The sequence below is a fragment of the Gobio gobio genome (genome assembly GCF_949357685.1).
Source record: "Gobio gobio genome assembly, chromosome: 3".
Lineage (NCBI taxonomy): Eukaryota > Metazoa > Chordata > Actinopteri > Cypriniformes > Gobionidae > Gobio > Gobio gobio.
The window spans coordinates 52,282,737-52,301,619 of NC_137099.1; the positions used below are offsets into that span (position 1 = coordinate 52,282,737).

The 18,883-nt window shown below is 38.4% G+C and overlaps 1 protein-coding gene across 2 annotated transcripts in view; it reads left to right on the top strand.

The window, feature by feature from the left end:
- Window positions 1–18,883, top strand: part of tbck (TBC1 domain containing kinase) — a 78,143-nt gene that overhangs the window by 32,849 nt on the left and 26,411 nt on the right. For both annotated transcript variants that reach the window (XM_079812191.1, XM_079812192.1), the window contains one exon: window positions 716–877. In XM_079812191.1, the coding sequence (XP_079668317.1) occupies window positions 716–877 (162 nt within the window). The remainder of the gene's footprint in view (window positions 1–715; window positions 878–18,883) is intronic.

Here is an 18,883-nt window from a genome sequence, read left to right on the forward strand (position 1 = left end):
AGAGCAAAACAAAACTTGGTTCTCGCGAGAACTAGCATATTCTCACTGGACCGTCCTACGTCATCCGCTGGAACGCCAGTCTTTGGTGAACGCACGTACGACAGCAGAACTTACAGATTACAGTTTGTAAAGTTTTAAATATGGATATTGTTCTTACACAAACGCATGGCTTTGCCTCAGAAGGCCTTTATTAACCCCCCGGAGCCGTGTGAAGCAGTTATATGATGGATAGATGCACTTGTATGGCCATTCACTGCCATTATAAAGCTGGGATGTGCCAGGACATTTTTTTTATAGGCTAATTTTCATTTTTGGGTGAACTATCCCTTTAATATAATAACTATTGTTATTATATTAATAGCAGTATCTATATTAACAATGTAAAACTGTTCTTGTATATTTTAATTATGCTTTGTTGTCTTTTTAATGGTCACACAACAAACAATGTTACAGATTTTATTATGAGCACATTTTTCTTTAAATGCACAGCAAAAAATGAATAGCGCAATTAAAAAAAATGCATCTCTTTTTTTCTTTCACATAATATATATTTTTAAACATTGATAGTTCCTGGTATATGGAATTACAAAATACACAATATAGCAACAGCTATGATACAGTAGGCCTGTTGACCGTATTAATGTACAGCTGTTAAAGTGCATAGGCTGCAAAATATACTCGCAATAAGTCATTTGTTGTCCCATTTTCTTCGCAGATGTGTTCCCCCTGCACAAGATCTTCCACCTGTGGGACACTCTGCTTTTGGGGAACTCCTCTTTCCCCTTTTGCATCGGTGTAGCTATTCTACAGCAGCTGAGAGACCGTCTGCTGGCCAACGGCTTCAACGAATGCATACTGCTCTTCTCAGACCTGCCCGGTAAGAGTCAACAGTGCACACCCACACGGAAATTTTTTTTTCATTCCCATATTCTATTGTAGAATTTGAATAGTTTTCCAATAAAGTTCTACTAGAATGTTTCTTGTAGCAAAAACAGTCGTGATTTTAGTTTCTCATGACCATCTCTGAACCAACAAGCTGTTGCTTCTGTACCCTTAAGACTTCTATATTTAAATGACATCTGTTAGGTTTAGCTAACCTCTGTGTACTAATTTAGTTCACACTCTCATTCAGCAGGGCAAGTTGTTGAATATTGAGTAGGCATTGACATGGGCGATTGTATGCTAATGGGGATTTGTGAATTACTTCTTTGCAGTTTAGTTTGCATAAATTTGCATTGCAAATGAATATTTCTGCATTGAGCTTTTGGTTAAAGTGCTAGAATTATGTAGACCAGGTGCATTGTGGATAAAACCACTTTATACTATTGAAACGCTGAGTGTACACTTATAGAACCTAGAATTAAAGAGCACCAAATATGGCATTTAAAATGTTCCAAATATTGTTTTAGAAGTCCCCAACAACAGTTTTGCATGCATGCAATGACAAAAAAGACTTTAGTTTTCTTATAATATGCATTTATTTTTACCTGTTTTGACAGCAATTCTCAAATGATTCCTTTAGTGATTCACTTTTCAAAACCCCGCCTTTACGTGACGCTAATCTGCGGTGATTGGTCCGATGACCCAGTCAGTTGTGATTGGTATAGTCTGTGCAGATATTTTCGGAAACGGAACGCCCATCAAAGTCTTATGGTGACAGTAATTTGTTAATATGTGTCAGGAGTTATGAATATGAAAACCGCGTCGGTACCGTTTGATTTTAATATGAGCCTCAGCTGATCTCATTCATAAAAAAACTCCTCTATTCTCCTCACGGAGACTCGCGACAAATCAACATCCCTCAGGGCTTTTAGTTCAAAAGTGTGCAGATTAGGAGACATATTGATAGATTCTCATATGTCTGTGTCAAATTTCTAAACAGAGGAGTCTTTTTTATTCAATACTTCCTCAAAATGCGCAGATGTAGCCTTATCATGAGCGATTGAGTCTCTTATGTGTTGTTTTCAATTCATACTGGCAGCCGGAGGGCGCTCTGTGCACATATAGTCCACATATGGTACAGACAGACGAAGAAGATACCATGTGCCATAATAGAAGTCCATAATAAAAGCTTCCTGAGATCGCGAAACATGCAAATAGAGACATTTGAAGACTAATAAACACTCAATCGCGACGATGTATGGTTTGTCTTCAAGCCACTTAGTCTTCAAATGCTCATCCTTGGGCAGATGAAAAAAGTTTGCTTTTGAGTCGCACTTCAGAACACAGCGTCTCGTCGCCATGATGTTTTCTAGTTTTCACTGGCGTCTTGGAGCGCAATAAGTGGGCGTATCGTATTCAAATAACTTGACAAGTTGACGTCATCTAGTCAGAGAAAAAGCTTCGGTCTTCTAACGATTCTTAAAAATGACTCAGAGTCGACTCTTACTTTTGAAAGAAAATAACTATATATACGGTGCACTGTCATATTTCAAACTTTGCAGGATGTTTTTGTTCACTTAGATCTATGTTACACACTACATGAAAGATACATTTCAAAATTCCATGATAGGTGCTCTTTAAAGGGCTCTAAAGGGGTGACGTGTAGTTATTAGGCATTCAACAACTGGAAGATAGAGGGTGCTGTGAGCGGTTGAGAATTGCATGGACTTCGGCGTCGGTCCATGTATCACTGTTTTCCATGTTTGTGGAGTAGTAAAGTGCCCTCCACTAATATTGGCACCCTTGTAGTGTTGTCAAAAGTACAGGCCGCGATACCAAGTCGGTACTGACATTTTAAAAATGTGACGCTTTGAGCGCTGTTGAGCTGGAATCATAAACACCTCTGACTGGCCATCGTGCTCATGCGCTCATCGGATGTGTCTGTGATTTGCGCACGGGAGCGTTTGAAAGTGTTTCGAAAAAAAAAAATTAGGAGCATCTGAAAGCATAAGCAGGCGTCAACTAGCGAACCGGTAGGCTGATTCAAACGCTCCCATGTGTATCTGTGTAAGCACTCTGTGAAAAGCATCATTGATGTATATTTACAACATGTTTTTGAAGCGCTGGTCATTGTAGCCAATGAGCGCATGAGCACAATGGCCAGTCAGAGCTGTTTACGATTCCGCTCAACAGCGCTCAAAGCGTCGCATTCTTAAAATGTCAGTACCAACTTGGTATCGTGGTCGGTACTTTTGACAACACTACACCCTTGATAAATGTGAGCAAAGAAGGCTGTGAAAATAAATCTGCATTGTTTATCCGTTTGATCCTTCATTTAATAAATTCACAAAATTCTACCCTTTCATTGAAGTAAAACAATTGAAAGTGAGGGGAAAATTCACGTTATGAAATAAATGTTTTTCTCTGGTTCACGTTGGCCACAATTATTGGCACCCAAGATATGGACCATTCCTCCATACAGAATCTCTCCAAATCCTTCAGATTCCCAGATCCATGTTGGTGCTTCTTCTCTTCAGTTCAGCCCACTCATTTTCTCTAGGGTTCAGGTCAGGGGACTGGGACGGCCATGGCAGAAGCTTCATTTTGTGCTCAGTGACACAATTTGTGTTGATTTTGATGTTCGTTTTGGATCATTGTCCATTGCTCCACCCCTGAGGGTGGAAATGGGGATTTTCAATGCTTTATCTTAATGCTATTTTCTTACAGCCACTTTCTATTTTGTGAAGCTCAACGATCTTTTGCTGCACATCAGGGACCGTATTGACAAAACATCTTAAGGCTAAAAGTAGCTCCTAACTTGCCGATTTGGGAGAAACTCTTAAAAATAATGGGTGTGTCAGTCCTAATTTTAGGACTCCTTCACAGAGTATTTCACAAAGCATTTTAGCGCTAAAACTAGCTCCGAAAAGTTACGAGTAGTCAAGAGGACTCAAGTCACCAAGACCATTAAAATTAAAACCGTATGGGATTCATTAAAATGGAGTCTAGAACCCCATTTAACACTCTTAATTTTTCTAAGAGTGTAGTGCAATAAGAATGCTAATACATGCACGTGTGAGTTTGCTGCAGTTGTTGTGGACCCTTGGAAACCGCAATGCACACTTGTCTGTTTAAACGCACCTCTGTCAAACAGTGTGCTTTATTCCCTGTAAGCCTCCCCATGCCGGGGCTCAGTTGAGACTTGTTTGCGATGAGCTCAGGATAAGTTATGTGGCTTATGCCGTTCTTTCCACGTGGTATGTCGGAAGAGGCAGCTGGCACCGGTGTGGCCTGACGAGTGGCGTTCCGGTCGGGACAGCTCTGTGTGTTTCCTCTGGCATCTGCTAGCCACGATTCCCTGAGGTTGCTGTCAACACGGAGCTGTGTGCCGTGGCTGAAGTGATGGACGATGATTGAGTCTAATGTGAGGGAATTAGCTGGGAGCATTCAGCGCTGCAGGAATGCTGATGGTGTGTACACTCCGTCACAATGCAGGGATTACTTCCCAAAATAATGTGAAAAATACCCAGTTACCATGGCAGTTGAAAGCAGGAGAATTCTTGAAACTTGTCGTTGTGTCTCTCAGGCCAAAACACACAGATGTAAACAAGGGTTAGGGTTAAAGAAAGTTTGTTTTGGTAGTGAGGTGTGTGTGTCTGTGTGTCAAGGTAACAACAAAACAGGAAAGAAGCATTTAAATTGTCTTGTTCTTATTTAAATGGCAATGGATATGCATGCTCGTCATGCTTCCTGTTTTTCCCCAGTTTAGATGATGCTATTCCACTTTAGTCTGTATACATTAATACATTTTTGTGAATCATACAAAATCTAAATCATATAAAAATAAATATACATTATCATTTACTCACCCTCTTCCAAAAAACTTTACCAATTTAAATGGCAGTTTAAAAAATGTCAGTTTTTGGTCCAGCCAGACATTTTTGGTACTTTTAAGGGTGCAATTAGCATTTTTTTTCTCTCTTTACACGCTTTAGCTAACACATAAACAACTGTGACATTTTGTGCACTCACGATTGAGGGTTCTTATTGTTCAAATTCAAACTTAAACTGTTAATAATCATTTTCAGGAATTTAAATAAAGCTGATCTAAAATAAAATGTGAAAAAAAAGAAAGATGAAAATTAAAATATTTGCCTTGGCAACTAACTGAAAGTACCAAAAATACTAAATCTCACACACACACATAAAGTTAAATAGAAAAAAAGTTTAGTAATAAAATGTCAAAAGCACATTAAAAAAACTTAATCTAAAAGCTAAGCTAAATCAAAAGCTAATTAAAAATATGAATAAATACTATAATAGTATATAACAAACTCGTACTTTTATGAGTAAAAGTTTACTATAAATCTGAAAGTCTTTTTGGGAGGGATCTACATACCAACTTCCCACAATCATTAAACTGGTTGAGGTCAAGCAATTGTACAAATTATCCAAAAACCTATACATATATAATATAATATATAGAAATACAAAATGAAAAGTTACGATATGGGAGTGAAAGGTTGGATGCAATGAATGTGGTGATACTTATGCCACAGTCCATAGGTGTAAGAACAAACATTTTAGACTATATAGTTCTTCAACCTTGGTAAAAGTCCAGACCAAATTCAATACTCACACATCAATTCCAGAAACAAGCAGAAACAGTTCTTATCCGCGTGACTACTATCCAGTTTCGATGACCCAAGGCAAAGAGATACAATTGTAGGTAAATTAGTTCTTACTATTTCACACAGGTATCATGCAGTAGCAAATGCACCATTACAACTAAAGAGGGTAAAAGGAGTCCGTTTTGATTGAGCATAAAACGGTCTCCCAATCAGGACATCATTAAAGGTAAGGTTACCAGATGGAAGCCATGCTTTCCTCTTACCAAACAGCTGTCTTCTTCCACTACCTACCTGTATTTAGATTTAAACTTAGCATAAAGGTACAATAGTGTCCCCTAATGGTGGGTAGTATAATAACACCATAAGTAACATTTTAACTGTTACAAGTTACAAGTTACACAACTGTATATACATAATACTAAAACAACACTCAGTCATATCAGTGGTGTACAAAAATAAATACATTTTATTAAGCAGAAGCATATGAACAATATGGTTTCCGCCATGGAATAAAAAAAAATACAAAACATAATTGCAACTTTTTTATCTCACAAATCTCACTATTTTTCTCGCAATGTTTCTGCAAGTTTATATCTTGCAATTCTGAGGAAAGAAAGTCAGAATTGTGAGATGAAAAGTTGCAATTAATGAATAATTATGCATTTTATTTTTGGAAAAAATCCTCAGATGATGCAAATATCGTAATTTTTGCGTCATCGGAGGATTTTTTAGCCAGAGGCTAGAGACTACAGCCAGTAGAAGGAGCTGTTCCGCATGTTATCAACCCGCCCATGGGGTGGGATCTCACTCATGCACACGGCCACTCAGCTCAGGCATTCATAACGGAGCGGTGCAGAGCAAAGTGAGTGTTTCAACTTTTTAATTCATTCCTATGAAAGTTAAGCTTCCATATGCGATCTGAAAACACGCCAGACTGCACACGTGCCGAGAATGACAGCCGTGCTTACCTCAGCTCTGAATGATGAATGAAATCTGACTCCTGCTGCGTCTGTGCTGTGACTTTCGTTCTCACTCACACTTTATTGAAAAGACACATTCAGTTTTTATTTGTAGTGTCTGTTCTCTAACTGAACAAAATTATTTTATTACTATGGTAAATGGTAAATGGACTGCGTTTATATAGCGCTTTTTTAACAGACCTACGGCCATCCAAAGCACTTTACATTTGCCTCACATTCACCCATTCATACACTCATTCACACACCGACGGCGGTGTCAGCCATGCAAGGCGCCATCCAGCTCGTCGGGAGCAGATGGGGTTAGGTGTCTTGCTCATGGACACCTCGACACTTGGTCAGGTGGAACCGGGGATTGAACCACCAACCTTCCAGTTTGTAGACCTACAACCTACATGAACCACTGAGCCACTGCCGCCCCGGGGGCGGTGCCGCGGTGGGCAAGTGATAACCAATAGCCGTGGCTTGGGAGTGGCCTCGTAGAGCAGCGAAGCAAGTGCATTCTGGGAGTTGTTGTCTTTCATCCACATGAGACAAAAATACATGTTGTCTTTTCTCAGTCTAGAAGGCACCAAATTCACAAATAATTTCACATTTCTACTACATAAATGACCCAATTTAAATACACATTCATCTTCCCAGCACTGAAGTACCCCTTTAATAACCTAAAACACTTGAGGTGAACTTTGACATGTTCTAGGGAATGCTTGTTTTTTAGGCTGTCCTTTTAATGGAGACCGCAAAGAGGATAATACTGTCATATTAGTTGTTTCGGAAGACGTATATGAAACTGTAACGTTGTTTGTTCGTGTGGGAAGAAGGAGGCGGGAACCGGCGAACATTCAACAACTTTAATAAAATAAATGAACACAAAATGAAAGTAAAAGCGGCAGCCCCTCACGGACGACTGCCGCGCACACACATAACAAAACGTAAACAAAACACAAATTCAAATCCAGGCCAGGTCCTCTCTCGTCCTTCACTCGTGTCGCTTGTCCTTATATGCCTCCGTGCTCCCTCATGAGAGGACTCGAGACCGGTGTGCCTCGCAGGTGACGCTCATTCTCAATCACGCACACCGATCTCGCTCGCTCCTCCCATGTCCCTCGCTCGTCCACCTCGCCACAGAAACATAAACTACTTATTGCACACTGAAAGCTGAAGTGTTTGGCACTAGTGGCACCAAATGGAATTGCAAAAGTAATTACTTCTAACACATGGTACCTTCCAAACGTTTCCAGAGACCAGGGTTGCCACAGAGACGAGTATGATTTGGCGGGAAGCATGATTTAGGGATATCTGTTTTTATGTGAGGCATTCCAAACAGATTTTGAAAAAGGCAAAAGAACAGCAAAATTCTAAGCAAAACCACTTTTAAGATCAGCAAAAATATTGCACCGGCAATCACAGAGAAATCTGCTATAGATATGGCTATGATGTTCAACAGCAGCCCGTGAGACACGCCATTACTCCGTCCTGTCAGGAGACAAATATCCAGCTGGAAGCGAAGCACAAATCACATTTTGACAAAAAGAGCATCTGACTACAAGTGGCTAATAGGCATCTGTCACTGACACGTCTGGAAATAGCTCCAGAGATTTTACAGGACAGTCTTCCATCAGATACTTCTGAAAACTTGACTTTCACCAGAGAACGCAAGAGATGCACAATGGCTCCAGGCTGCAAGGCTGCAGTTTGATCAGTTTCCACAGCCAGATTAACTAGCAGTGCGGTTTTCGAGCTGTCCAGTGGTGTCAAAACCTGTTAGTCAGTTTTAAATCATGTAAATCTACTGACCTGTAAAAGTATCTGGAGTCTAACACTGAGCGGCATGCAGTTGACTATTTATTTATGAATTTATTATTGGAATAAATGGTCTGCATATATTTTTTTATTATCCATTATTAATGGACTAAATCAGCTTTGGCATCCATCATCCATCCAAAATCATTGCTGTTAGATATTGCTGTACATAAATATGCAATAAAACCAATTTTACAAAAAATTATTTTATCACCTCCTCTCACTACCACTATTTTCTTTTAAACATGCAAAGCAAATTTTACATTAGAAACACCATAGAAGAGGTGTTTTCCAGTAATTTTAGTCTGTATTAATTGCATTTTTAATGTAACTTCATTGCTGGAAATAAATTATCATCGTTGATAAATGTTTTTTGCTTTCCATGCTATTAAATGCCTTGGTATTACCATGATTTTTAGACATTTAATACCAATGTTTTGGGACATAGTATTATAGTATTATGTTACTACATTTTTTTTTGGACATGTAATGCGATAGTACCATAGTATTCTGTGATGTTTCTTGGAGTAACATGCTAATATCATGGCATATAATTATTAAACTAATATGTTAAATTGCCATGGCTTTATCCTCTACTGTGACAGTAAAACTTTTGCAAAGCTCAGCTAGTTGTCTAGGTAGGATTTTGTGATTTCAGAGGAAGACTCGGAGAGAATTATTTACAAACATGTCATATTATTTCTCTCAGGGAAGTCTGTAAATTTTGCCTGGGGTTTTTTGGTGCATATGCAAAGCATCTGTATTCACAAAACAGGGAATTTGTTTCAAAGCAAAACTTTTGTCAGCTTACTGACTAGTAACATTATGCTGTGAAAATCCGCACAAGCTCTCAGAGAATTAAAACGCCTTTGAAAGTTTCGCTTTTGAAGCCGAGGACCGGGCTTTTTTTTCGCAGGTTGAGCGGAGGTCTTGTGGGATTGGCATCTCTTCTCTTTTCTGTCTGTAATTGTGGCAGCAGTGTAATTAACGCCGCGTGGGGCGGCAGTTCCTGGCGAACGTGGATGAACATGCAGACACTTATGTTTGAGAAGGTCACGGCTGTCATTTCTTCCACACATGCTGTTGAGTTGTGCTCCTGCCTCAAATGCCTCGATTTGCCTCGCATGCACTGCGTCTGCCTCTGCTGTTACTGGATCTCCTTGGCAGGCGTCCATGATGTGGGCCGTTATCTCGCATCTTGAGATTGTTTCGGTTCGTTTGTCTCCAAAACGCTCGTATTAAATGGCTATTTCCTGGTCACAGAGGAGCCAGTGTCATTAAACATTTAAAAGTCATTGGAAGAAAGAGGCTGGTGTATCCAGTGCAGTGTCGATGCCGCTGAGATTTAGGGATTTCATATTTCTGTTCTTCTCGCTGGCAAGCCATATAAAAGTCTGAGGAGTTGAGAAAGAAAACTCCTTTTATAGGTAAAATATTTGTCCTCGCTGCTTCACAGCTCACTCTCGGAAGAACACTTTCAACTCAAGCGCACGCATGTTTATTTCACTGTGTTTTTATATGCAAATGTTTTACCTAACTCTCAAACCAAATCAGTAGATTTAAAGCAAAACATAATTTTCAAAAATGTGGTCTTTTTCACTATAGCCAAACCTGCTCACAAATGGTAATCAGAAGCATTTGTTCCTCCTTTGAGATGTTTTTTTTTTTCTGAGATCCAGCCAGCATCGCTCAAACATATGAATCGCTTACTGCACTTGTTCAACTCCCTTTTACATTTTCTGCAGAACATGTGAGCACAAAGTGCAATTCTCACTTACCGCAATGCTACAGTGTTGTGGATGCTTGCCAGGGCATTATTATGTGGTTGCTAGGGTGTTCTGGGTGGTTGCTAGGTCAAGTCAAGTCAACATTATTTGTAAAGCACTTAATACAATAAAGATTGTTCCAAAGCAGCTTTACAGTGATAACAGGACAATTATTCATTTCGGCTGTTGTTCAGCTGAAGTCAGTTCAGTGTTGATTCTGTTCCATTGTAAAGATCATAAATTATTAAATTAGTTCAGTTCATCTATAAAGCAGCTCTGCAGAAAACAGTGATGTCATCGCCCAGCTCAGTTCAGTTCTCATACAACAGCGTCAGTACAGTCAAATTTTTTTTTTTATATAAAGCATAAAGAAACGGAACAGTGAACGAAATTCTAGGTCTAATTCTAGTTGGGAAATAATCATTTTGGGACTATTTGCAAATAATAGTTGCATTAATTTGCGTCAAATATATCGTTAGTCTCGAGATTCTTCCCGTTAGTGAATAAATACATATATCCGCTGTTAAAATTTGAATTCCTTGGTGGTCTGGTGGTAGAATTTTTGTAAACCATGTCGAAGGTTACAGGCTCTAGTCCGCCCTCATATAGTTTTTTCTTCTTCATTAAAATCAAAGATGTTCAATGATTGTATATTGAGAGCATGGACATGTGTGCATTTTGTTTTGTGATTTCACCAGAAAGAATAGATATCCCCGTAATGACATTAAGCGATAGATTGACGCGCTTGTCTGTGTGAAGACTGTGCACGAGCCCAGAGAGAACGTAAACCCCGCCTACTTTGATTTGATTGGCCATCTCAATCATTTTGACATTGACGAGCTCCGTTAGACCTGAGGCAGACCAGACTAAAAATGTAACTTTTTGTCATCCTAACATACAGAGCACTGTAAAATCGTGAATGGAGTGCAGGAGAGTGCAGTGCAATTTTAGGGGGGACAATTTGGCCATTTCTAATTATTCGGGGGGGACTTGTCCCCCTCAGTGTCTATGGGGGTTATGGCCCTGTGATCAATCAAAAAATGCCTATATTTAAGCATTTTCCATAATTTGATATCGGTTTTGTTATATCGGATTTACCAATTATAGAATTGCGCGCAAGATCGCCATTAAAGCACTGCATCTGAGAGATGAGTCAACAATGGTGTTTAACCTACCTTAATTCAACTTTATTTAACATAGTCATTAATGCACAAATGAGATGTTAAAAGCTTGATATGTAGTTTAAACTTGGCGCTTAACCAAGTAGTTTAAAAGAATCCCGTAATCCGTCAAGTCATGTCCCAATAAAGACATTATTTTACATTAATTAAATATGCGTATATAACATGTTGCATATTCCAGCGAATATTCCATTACATACTACGGGGCTGTTGAATGCTTGAATCTGATTGGTTGACGAATGTTCTAAGGTGTGCAGTTATTTTCAGGGAAACGCACGGCTAAAGTAGTTCCAGGCAGGTTTTGACCTCTTTACAGTTCCATATCACTTCGCCAAATGATTTGTTATTTCGGTCCTACAGCCGAAAACAGCAAAAGAACCAAAACCCACAACGACACTGACCAAGCAAAGAAATATAGCAAACAATAGGATAAAAAATTCCAAGTGCCAATTCGCATACTATCCGTCCTAAATAGTATTCGAAAATAGAATTAGTAAGTCCCAAATCGTAGTATGTTGAAAAGAGTATTCCAAAGATTCCCTGAAGGTCTACTATTTCCGGTCAGAATTCGAAGTGCAGATCGACGCGCACTCTAACGGCTGATATTGCTCACAACCCATTGTGAGATGGATGAGGATTTGATTAGAACTACAAACGCGGATAAAAAGTGTTAAAAAACTACAAACATGATGGATGTACGAGTCCGATGGTTAAGTAGAGGTTTAGTTACAGGGGTTTAAGTGAATAATTATCAGTATTTAACCTGTCTAAGAGATATTTATTCAATGTTATCCACATTATATTTCACCTGCAGCAGCATTGTGAACTTTTCTAATGATACGTTTGGCCATACATTTTTAAATGCATCATTATATTCAAATTGAAAACACATGAGGAGAGTCTCTGCATTAAAGACTTGCGAATGGCAGATCAATGTGCTACTGCATTTCTCTCCGATACGGTAGGAAATTAAATTAAATGTGGAGGATTTGAACTGTGACAGGATGATTGACAGGGCAGTTTAAACGGTGACAGGATATGTGTAACTAAGCGACAGAGTCTGTTAAAGATGACGAAGTAGTATATCCCAAAGCTTGCATACTCTTCAGCTACACACTCAAAAGTATGTACTTTTTCTTCACAAAAAGAGTACATACTTTTAGGTCGTAGTATAAGTAGGCGAATTGGGACGCAGCACCTGTTTTTTTTTGCCAGAATATTACATTTTATTATGTACTGAAAACACTCTCTCTCTCCCACTCTCTCTCCCACTCAAACACAAACAGTGCGGACACACACTTGCACAGAAACGTGTTGTCAGCGTGGCTCTGCCGTTATTATCGCGATTGTACTGATAAAATCACCAATGTTCTTGAAGCTGATAAACTTACAGTTTTGCTATTAGTTGAAACGCTGCTGCTGAAAACTGCTGAAAGACGCACAGACTCAGGTAGTTCACACATATTTAATCTCACTCTCTCTAATAACTGCATTAATAACTGCATTTGACTGCTATCATTGGCTCAAGCCTCCTAGTTTTAAGGACAAAAACCTGACAAATGTCTTCCATATACAATACATAATCTGAACAATGTTTTGAGGTGTGGTAACCTTAGGATAAGTGGAATAATTGACTTTAAGCCATTGAGTTATTGAAAAATTATGCACACCCTTTTTCTAATAAATCAATTATTCCTTAAATATTCCATTCTCTTCACTGTTCAGTCTAAGCTATTAGACAACACATAAACCTTTTAAAACTGTAGTTTAAAACAAATGCTCATATTCATGCAAATTTGATAGAATCATCACATGTCAATTGTTTATGTTCTCCATTTGAAAACATAAGACTTTGTAAATTTAGACTTTGCCTATTGTTAGTATTACTGCTGTTGTTAGAAATAAAAAGATGCAACTGGGAGGAAGCTACACTAAAGTAGCAATGGTTATTTAGAATGTTTTATGCTTTGAATATGAATTATACTATGTTTACCTGATCAGGACTTTTATTTAAGAGAGACCCTTTAGTGACCGTGCACTTTATTTTTTGCACTCTTTCAGACTACTGTATTTATTGATGTAGAAGTGTGTTTTATGTGTGCAAGGAGGGAGTGAAATTACAGTATAATAATAAAAGGGTTTTGTTATAACTCGGTGCTGTTATAACATTCACAAACAGATCATATATATTGGTAATAATATACTGTATATTGTTCCTTTTTATATTGGTTATCGGGCACATAAACATGTAAAGTTAGTATCGATATTGGTTATAAAAAGTCAATATTTGTCGATCTCTACTTTTCTTCCCTATTGTGACGCATTTCTAAGTGAAACAACTTGTCGAACAAACAAAAAACATGATATTGTCCGTCGGGAATTGATTGGATGGTTGTGGTTTGCTATTGGTGACAGGTTGTCCCGCCCTCGTTCCAGTAAACACATCATCAGAGAAGAGAAGAGATGAGCTGCAAGAGGGAGGGATATTTTGATTATAGATTATAAGGTCACATGGGCAAGTGCATGGATAAGTCATTTCTAATATATACTGCAATGTACCATTAAAAACAAGAACCTCTTCCCTAGAAACTCATTTTACACTGCGCACTTCAAAGTTCATTATTCATTTATGCCCATGCCCTACTCCCATAGCATCCGAAGACATTTTTCTATTGAGACTTTAAGCACCATCATCACATTCCTTTGTCCTAACGTGTTTGTTTGACCCACTTGTTGCTACATGACCGTGTTTACTTTACACACTGTTAGCGCTAAATATAGAGTTGGTGAATCTGTGCCTTGTAATTCCTGCCTCCCATACACAAACGTCTCAACTTGTTAATGGCATGTTACCATTTTTATTCTCTCACGCAGGTTACTAATTAAACCATGGAGACTGGGTTTGTATACGTGACTGCGTGTTTTGTTTTGGCCATAACTGCGGGCATCCGTTTTGGTTTTAAAAGCTATATTTCCTTGGAGAAAGGTTGTGAAGGTGAATTTTTCTCCTCAGTCTTTTTTTATTACCTCATAAAGAGGTTTTAGCCAACCGTTATCACCTTTATCAAGGCCATTTTTTCTTTCCCCCCTTATGCGTTTTGGAAACTGTGGGCTGGAAAATGATGGTGCTGATGAGATGTATTCGTGAGCCGATAGGTGTTAAATGGCCCAGACTAACATTAATCCGTCCTGTCAAAAGAAGCCGTGATGCTCTGCATGGTGTTCAGCGTAAGTGCCCGACAGATATACATTTTTAAAGGGCTGTACTGATATCGATGCCAATAAAGGAGGGTGGGTGTGGCGGTGGCCACATTAAAAATAATGAGGTCAGACGGGAAGATTGTACCTCTCGTTGGTTTCATGCGGATTACATAAACAGAGAACATTTGTTTTCTATATAAATTACTTCATTGGCCCCAATTAGGTGGCCTTAACTACTTTGAACTTACATCAAAAAATAAGTACAATGTACTTACTGTGTTCAAATTGTATTGCAAAACACCTTTGCTAATATTGAGGTGGGATACGGGTAGGGTTAGGGACAGGTGTGGTGGGATGGGTAAGTTTAAGGGTAGGGTTAGGTGTAAGGGAAGTGTAAACTGTGTAATTACAAATGTAACTACAGAAATTAATTACAGATGTAATTACATGCAGGTATTTTTTTTTAAATGTAAGTACAATGTAAAAACATGTTTGTACACAATAAGTGCATTGTATCAAATTATTAATTAAAATGTTAGTACATAGTAGTTAAGGCCACCTAATATAAAGTGGGTCAACTTCATTTAATAGTAGACACTCAAGATTTCTAAAAACATATCTCTCATGTCTGTGTGGCAAGTATTCTTGGAGTTTCGGTTCATTTTTGTTACGCGTTTCAGACAGAAGTCTACAAAGACTGAGACGGCAGAAAGCGCACCCTGTTTGTCTTTTTTTATTTTACAAAAGTACAAAGTTTTGTCGTTATTGTGAGTATACACAAATAAAAGTAGCTCTTTACAGTTTCAAATGATGTATTGCTCGTTTCTGTATGACAAAAAATGACAATTTTGCTGCTATTTGGAAAAAAATTCACAAAATGCGTTAATACTGTTATTCAGCATGGATGCGTTCAATTACGCATAAGTGAGAGTGATGACATAATTTTACCAAATAATTTTATTTAAAATAAATTCTGTTTTTTTTTTTACGTTCTAGTCATCAAATAGTCTTGAAAAAATATGCCAAATTATCGTATTAGAATGATTTCTGAAGGATCATGTGACAATGAAGACTGAAAATTCAACTTTGCATCAAAGGAATTAAGTGCATTTTAAAATATATTAGAATAGAAAACGTTTAAATTGTAATAACATTTCACAATATTACTGTTTTACTGTATTTTTATGAAATGCCGCCTTGGTGAGCATAGGAGACTTCTTCTAAACTGTCAAAAATATTACTTATCCCAAACTTTTGAACAATAGTTTATTTTATATTTTTATTTTTAAATATAGTAACTTTCCTGTTAATTGACAGAGCAGACTTAGTCATGGCTCAGTGCCGATATAAATTCATAATATAAATTCTGGCCACTAGTTCTGAGTGAAAAGTTCCTTAACCACAGGATTCCCTTCAGTTATTCACCAGGTGCCCAAAAATTACCATGAAAACTATTTGTTTACGCCAAAATATTGTAGTTATTGTCATTACAAGCATAATAACAATGTCTGTTCCACATCCTGTAGAGGCTGAAGAAATCAGGAGAATTTAGTAGTCTGTCATTTAGTTCTTATCCCCCTTTACTACTGAATCCGGATGGCTCCTTCATGCATGTCTATTTCATATTATGGGAAAGTCAATATCAGTGTCTGAATGACGTCTGCAGATAATACTGTGACAAAAGCTGTGTTTATAAAGATGAAATGTGGAATGCATAGCCAGACCTCTCTTTCAAATGCATGGTATTTGTCTTGACTATAAGTGGGGATTCTGTGCTGGAAGGTGGTGGTGTTTCATGCAACATTCATGCATTGTGACTGAATGTCTTTACTCATTCCTTCTGTGCCACTGTGTAGGGTTGGGATTTGAGAACCAGTTCTTATTGTATGTGGGGCACACATATGGGATGTCAAGGACCCCTGGTGCGTGCAATTGGGATGATTGTATGTTAGAGTTACTGCAGAAGTGACAAGGCATCATATTTATGATGTCTAAAACCTCCAGATCCATATGTCATTCGCTCATTTCTGCCTCTAGATTTGGGTCAGTGGAAGGAGGGATAGGGAGGTGATGTTTGGAGGAAAGGCGGATCATCTGTCAAGTCTCTAATGCAGGGGTTTTCAAACTTTTTGTGTGTGTGGACCACTAGTTGTAATCAAGAAATTCCGCGGACCACCTCATAATACACATAATAAAATATATGTCTACACACAGACCTACCTGAATTAATCCGCACCTCTAAATAGGCTTACTAGCGCTAAAACTATAACTGGTCATCACATCAGTACAACAGGCTTGTTAAAAGAAAGTTTACTGTATACAACAGCTGCCACATTTATATTTTATTTATTTACTCAAGTGCATAATCAGGATCATTTAAACAACGGGCTTATTTTGCAATGGAGTATGAAATCTACACAGTAATAAGAACACTTGGATATAGTCAACATTTCAAAACCTTTGGCAAATTTAGGGGATTATTAGAGTTATTATTTAAAGTTTACAAGTCCTCAAAAAGTGAGGCACTGAATTGAATGTCACGGCCGAGCGCCACCAGCCTATTTTAGTAATAACACAATAACCTGACAATTTAATTTAAATATTATATCAATATAGACCTACATATTCTTTTTACTTTTTATTTTTATGGGAATTTCCTGGTAAATTGAAGGTAAAAAAATATTTTATTTTGCCTTTCCACGGCCCACCTGCAGTACCCTCACGGACCACTAGTGGTCCGCGGACCACAGTTTGGGAATGGCTGCTCTAATGCACTGACTGATTGGTGCCTCATCTCTCATTCTGTTTGCATTCATCCTCCTCCTCCTCCCTCTCTGTCCCAAAGCCTGGCTTGCCCTCTTAACTGGAATGAGCCTCATCATAGGTGACTGATAGGAAACGCATCACATAGCCCGAAACTCTGTGTGCCATACAAATAGCAATTCTCACACAAAGCATACAAGACACTCGACTTGATTTCAGTAGCATGCAATTGTCAAGTTCCACACATGAAAATCACATTTATTATTGAGAAGTCGTGTTTTTTTCCCCAGAGGATGAGTACAGATTTGAGTGCTGAGATTTGATGGTATGTGTAACATAAAGAGATTTCTATTTAAAATAACGGAGTGTCTGTTTGCACTAAGTACAAATAGCGTGCCTTGTTGGCAAGCACTGTTTACACTAACTCCACACAGCAAAGCCTGGTTGGGCCACACAAGATTAAAAAAGACGTGCATGTTGAAATGTCTGCAGTGGCGTAGTCAATAGAGCGCAAGGTTGATGAAACTAGGATTTGACTTGGTGCTGGGCGGTATACCGGTTCATACCGAATACCGGTATTTATTTTTGTTATGATATGAATTTTGATGAGACCAATACCGGTATATGTCGCGTTCAGACGTATTGAGTGCACTCAATAACGTCCACTATGGTGTCGAACACCACTGCAAATGGCTGTCCCCTCAAATAATGCCCTATTTGAGGTTATAGGGGGCGATCTCGGATTCAACCCTTGATTACAGCGGAGAATTCAAACTACACACGGCGCGCGAGAGAGAGCGCTTTCTGCGCGGAACGCCGTGATGAGATTAACGTTCTCCACACGGATCATATTATAGCACATATAGACCGGAGCGAGCACGTTTAAGTTTTTTATGGAAATATTTCATATACTCTAGTGCTCTGAACATTAAACCGGCAGCGTGTATGCGCACATATTTCATCACGTCTTGAAATGTAGCGTTATGCAAAGGACACTGAACTGTACGTCTGATCACGACCGCGATGACACGATGCTACACACAAGACGATGTAAGTTAATAAATAGACTGACAATTCAAAGAAGAATGGGCAAAAATTTAACTGCTTTATTCTTTCTTTGTTAAACTGACGTGTGTCATTTGTTCAGAGACTGTAGTGCTCTTAAATGTATTGAAAATATCCTTAGACCTTTTAAATGTTCTTCAGCGTTTCTCCGTCGTTTTGTCAGTTTGTTGTTATATAGGGTTAGGTTTTTAAAATGCTAACGGTGCCCTCAACTCTTTTTTTTCTATCTCCATGGTCATATTTTAATATGCATGTGTCTGTAATGAGTGTGTTGCATGTGTTTTATTGGTTGTTGTCTCCCCACAGCATCATTTTGTGGGGCTTTGCAAACCTGTATTAATTCTAGTGTGGAATTTTTCTACAATATTCACTCGCCATGACAGTAAAATAGGGCATTCTAGCCAATCTACTGCAGTATTTAATTAGTATCTCAATTAGTAGAAAATTAGTAGAAAATGTGGTTAACACTCGGTCATGCATAGGGGAAAAAAAAAACGTCATATACCGCGAAACCGATATAATTTTGGAAAATACTGTGATATAAATTTTTGGTCATACCGCCCAGCACTAATTTGACGCGATCGACCCGGGTTCGAATCCACCTTTTTCCGAGC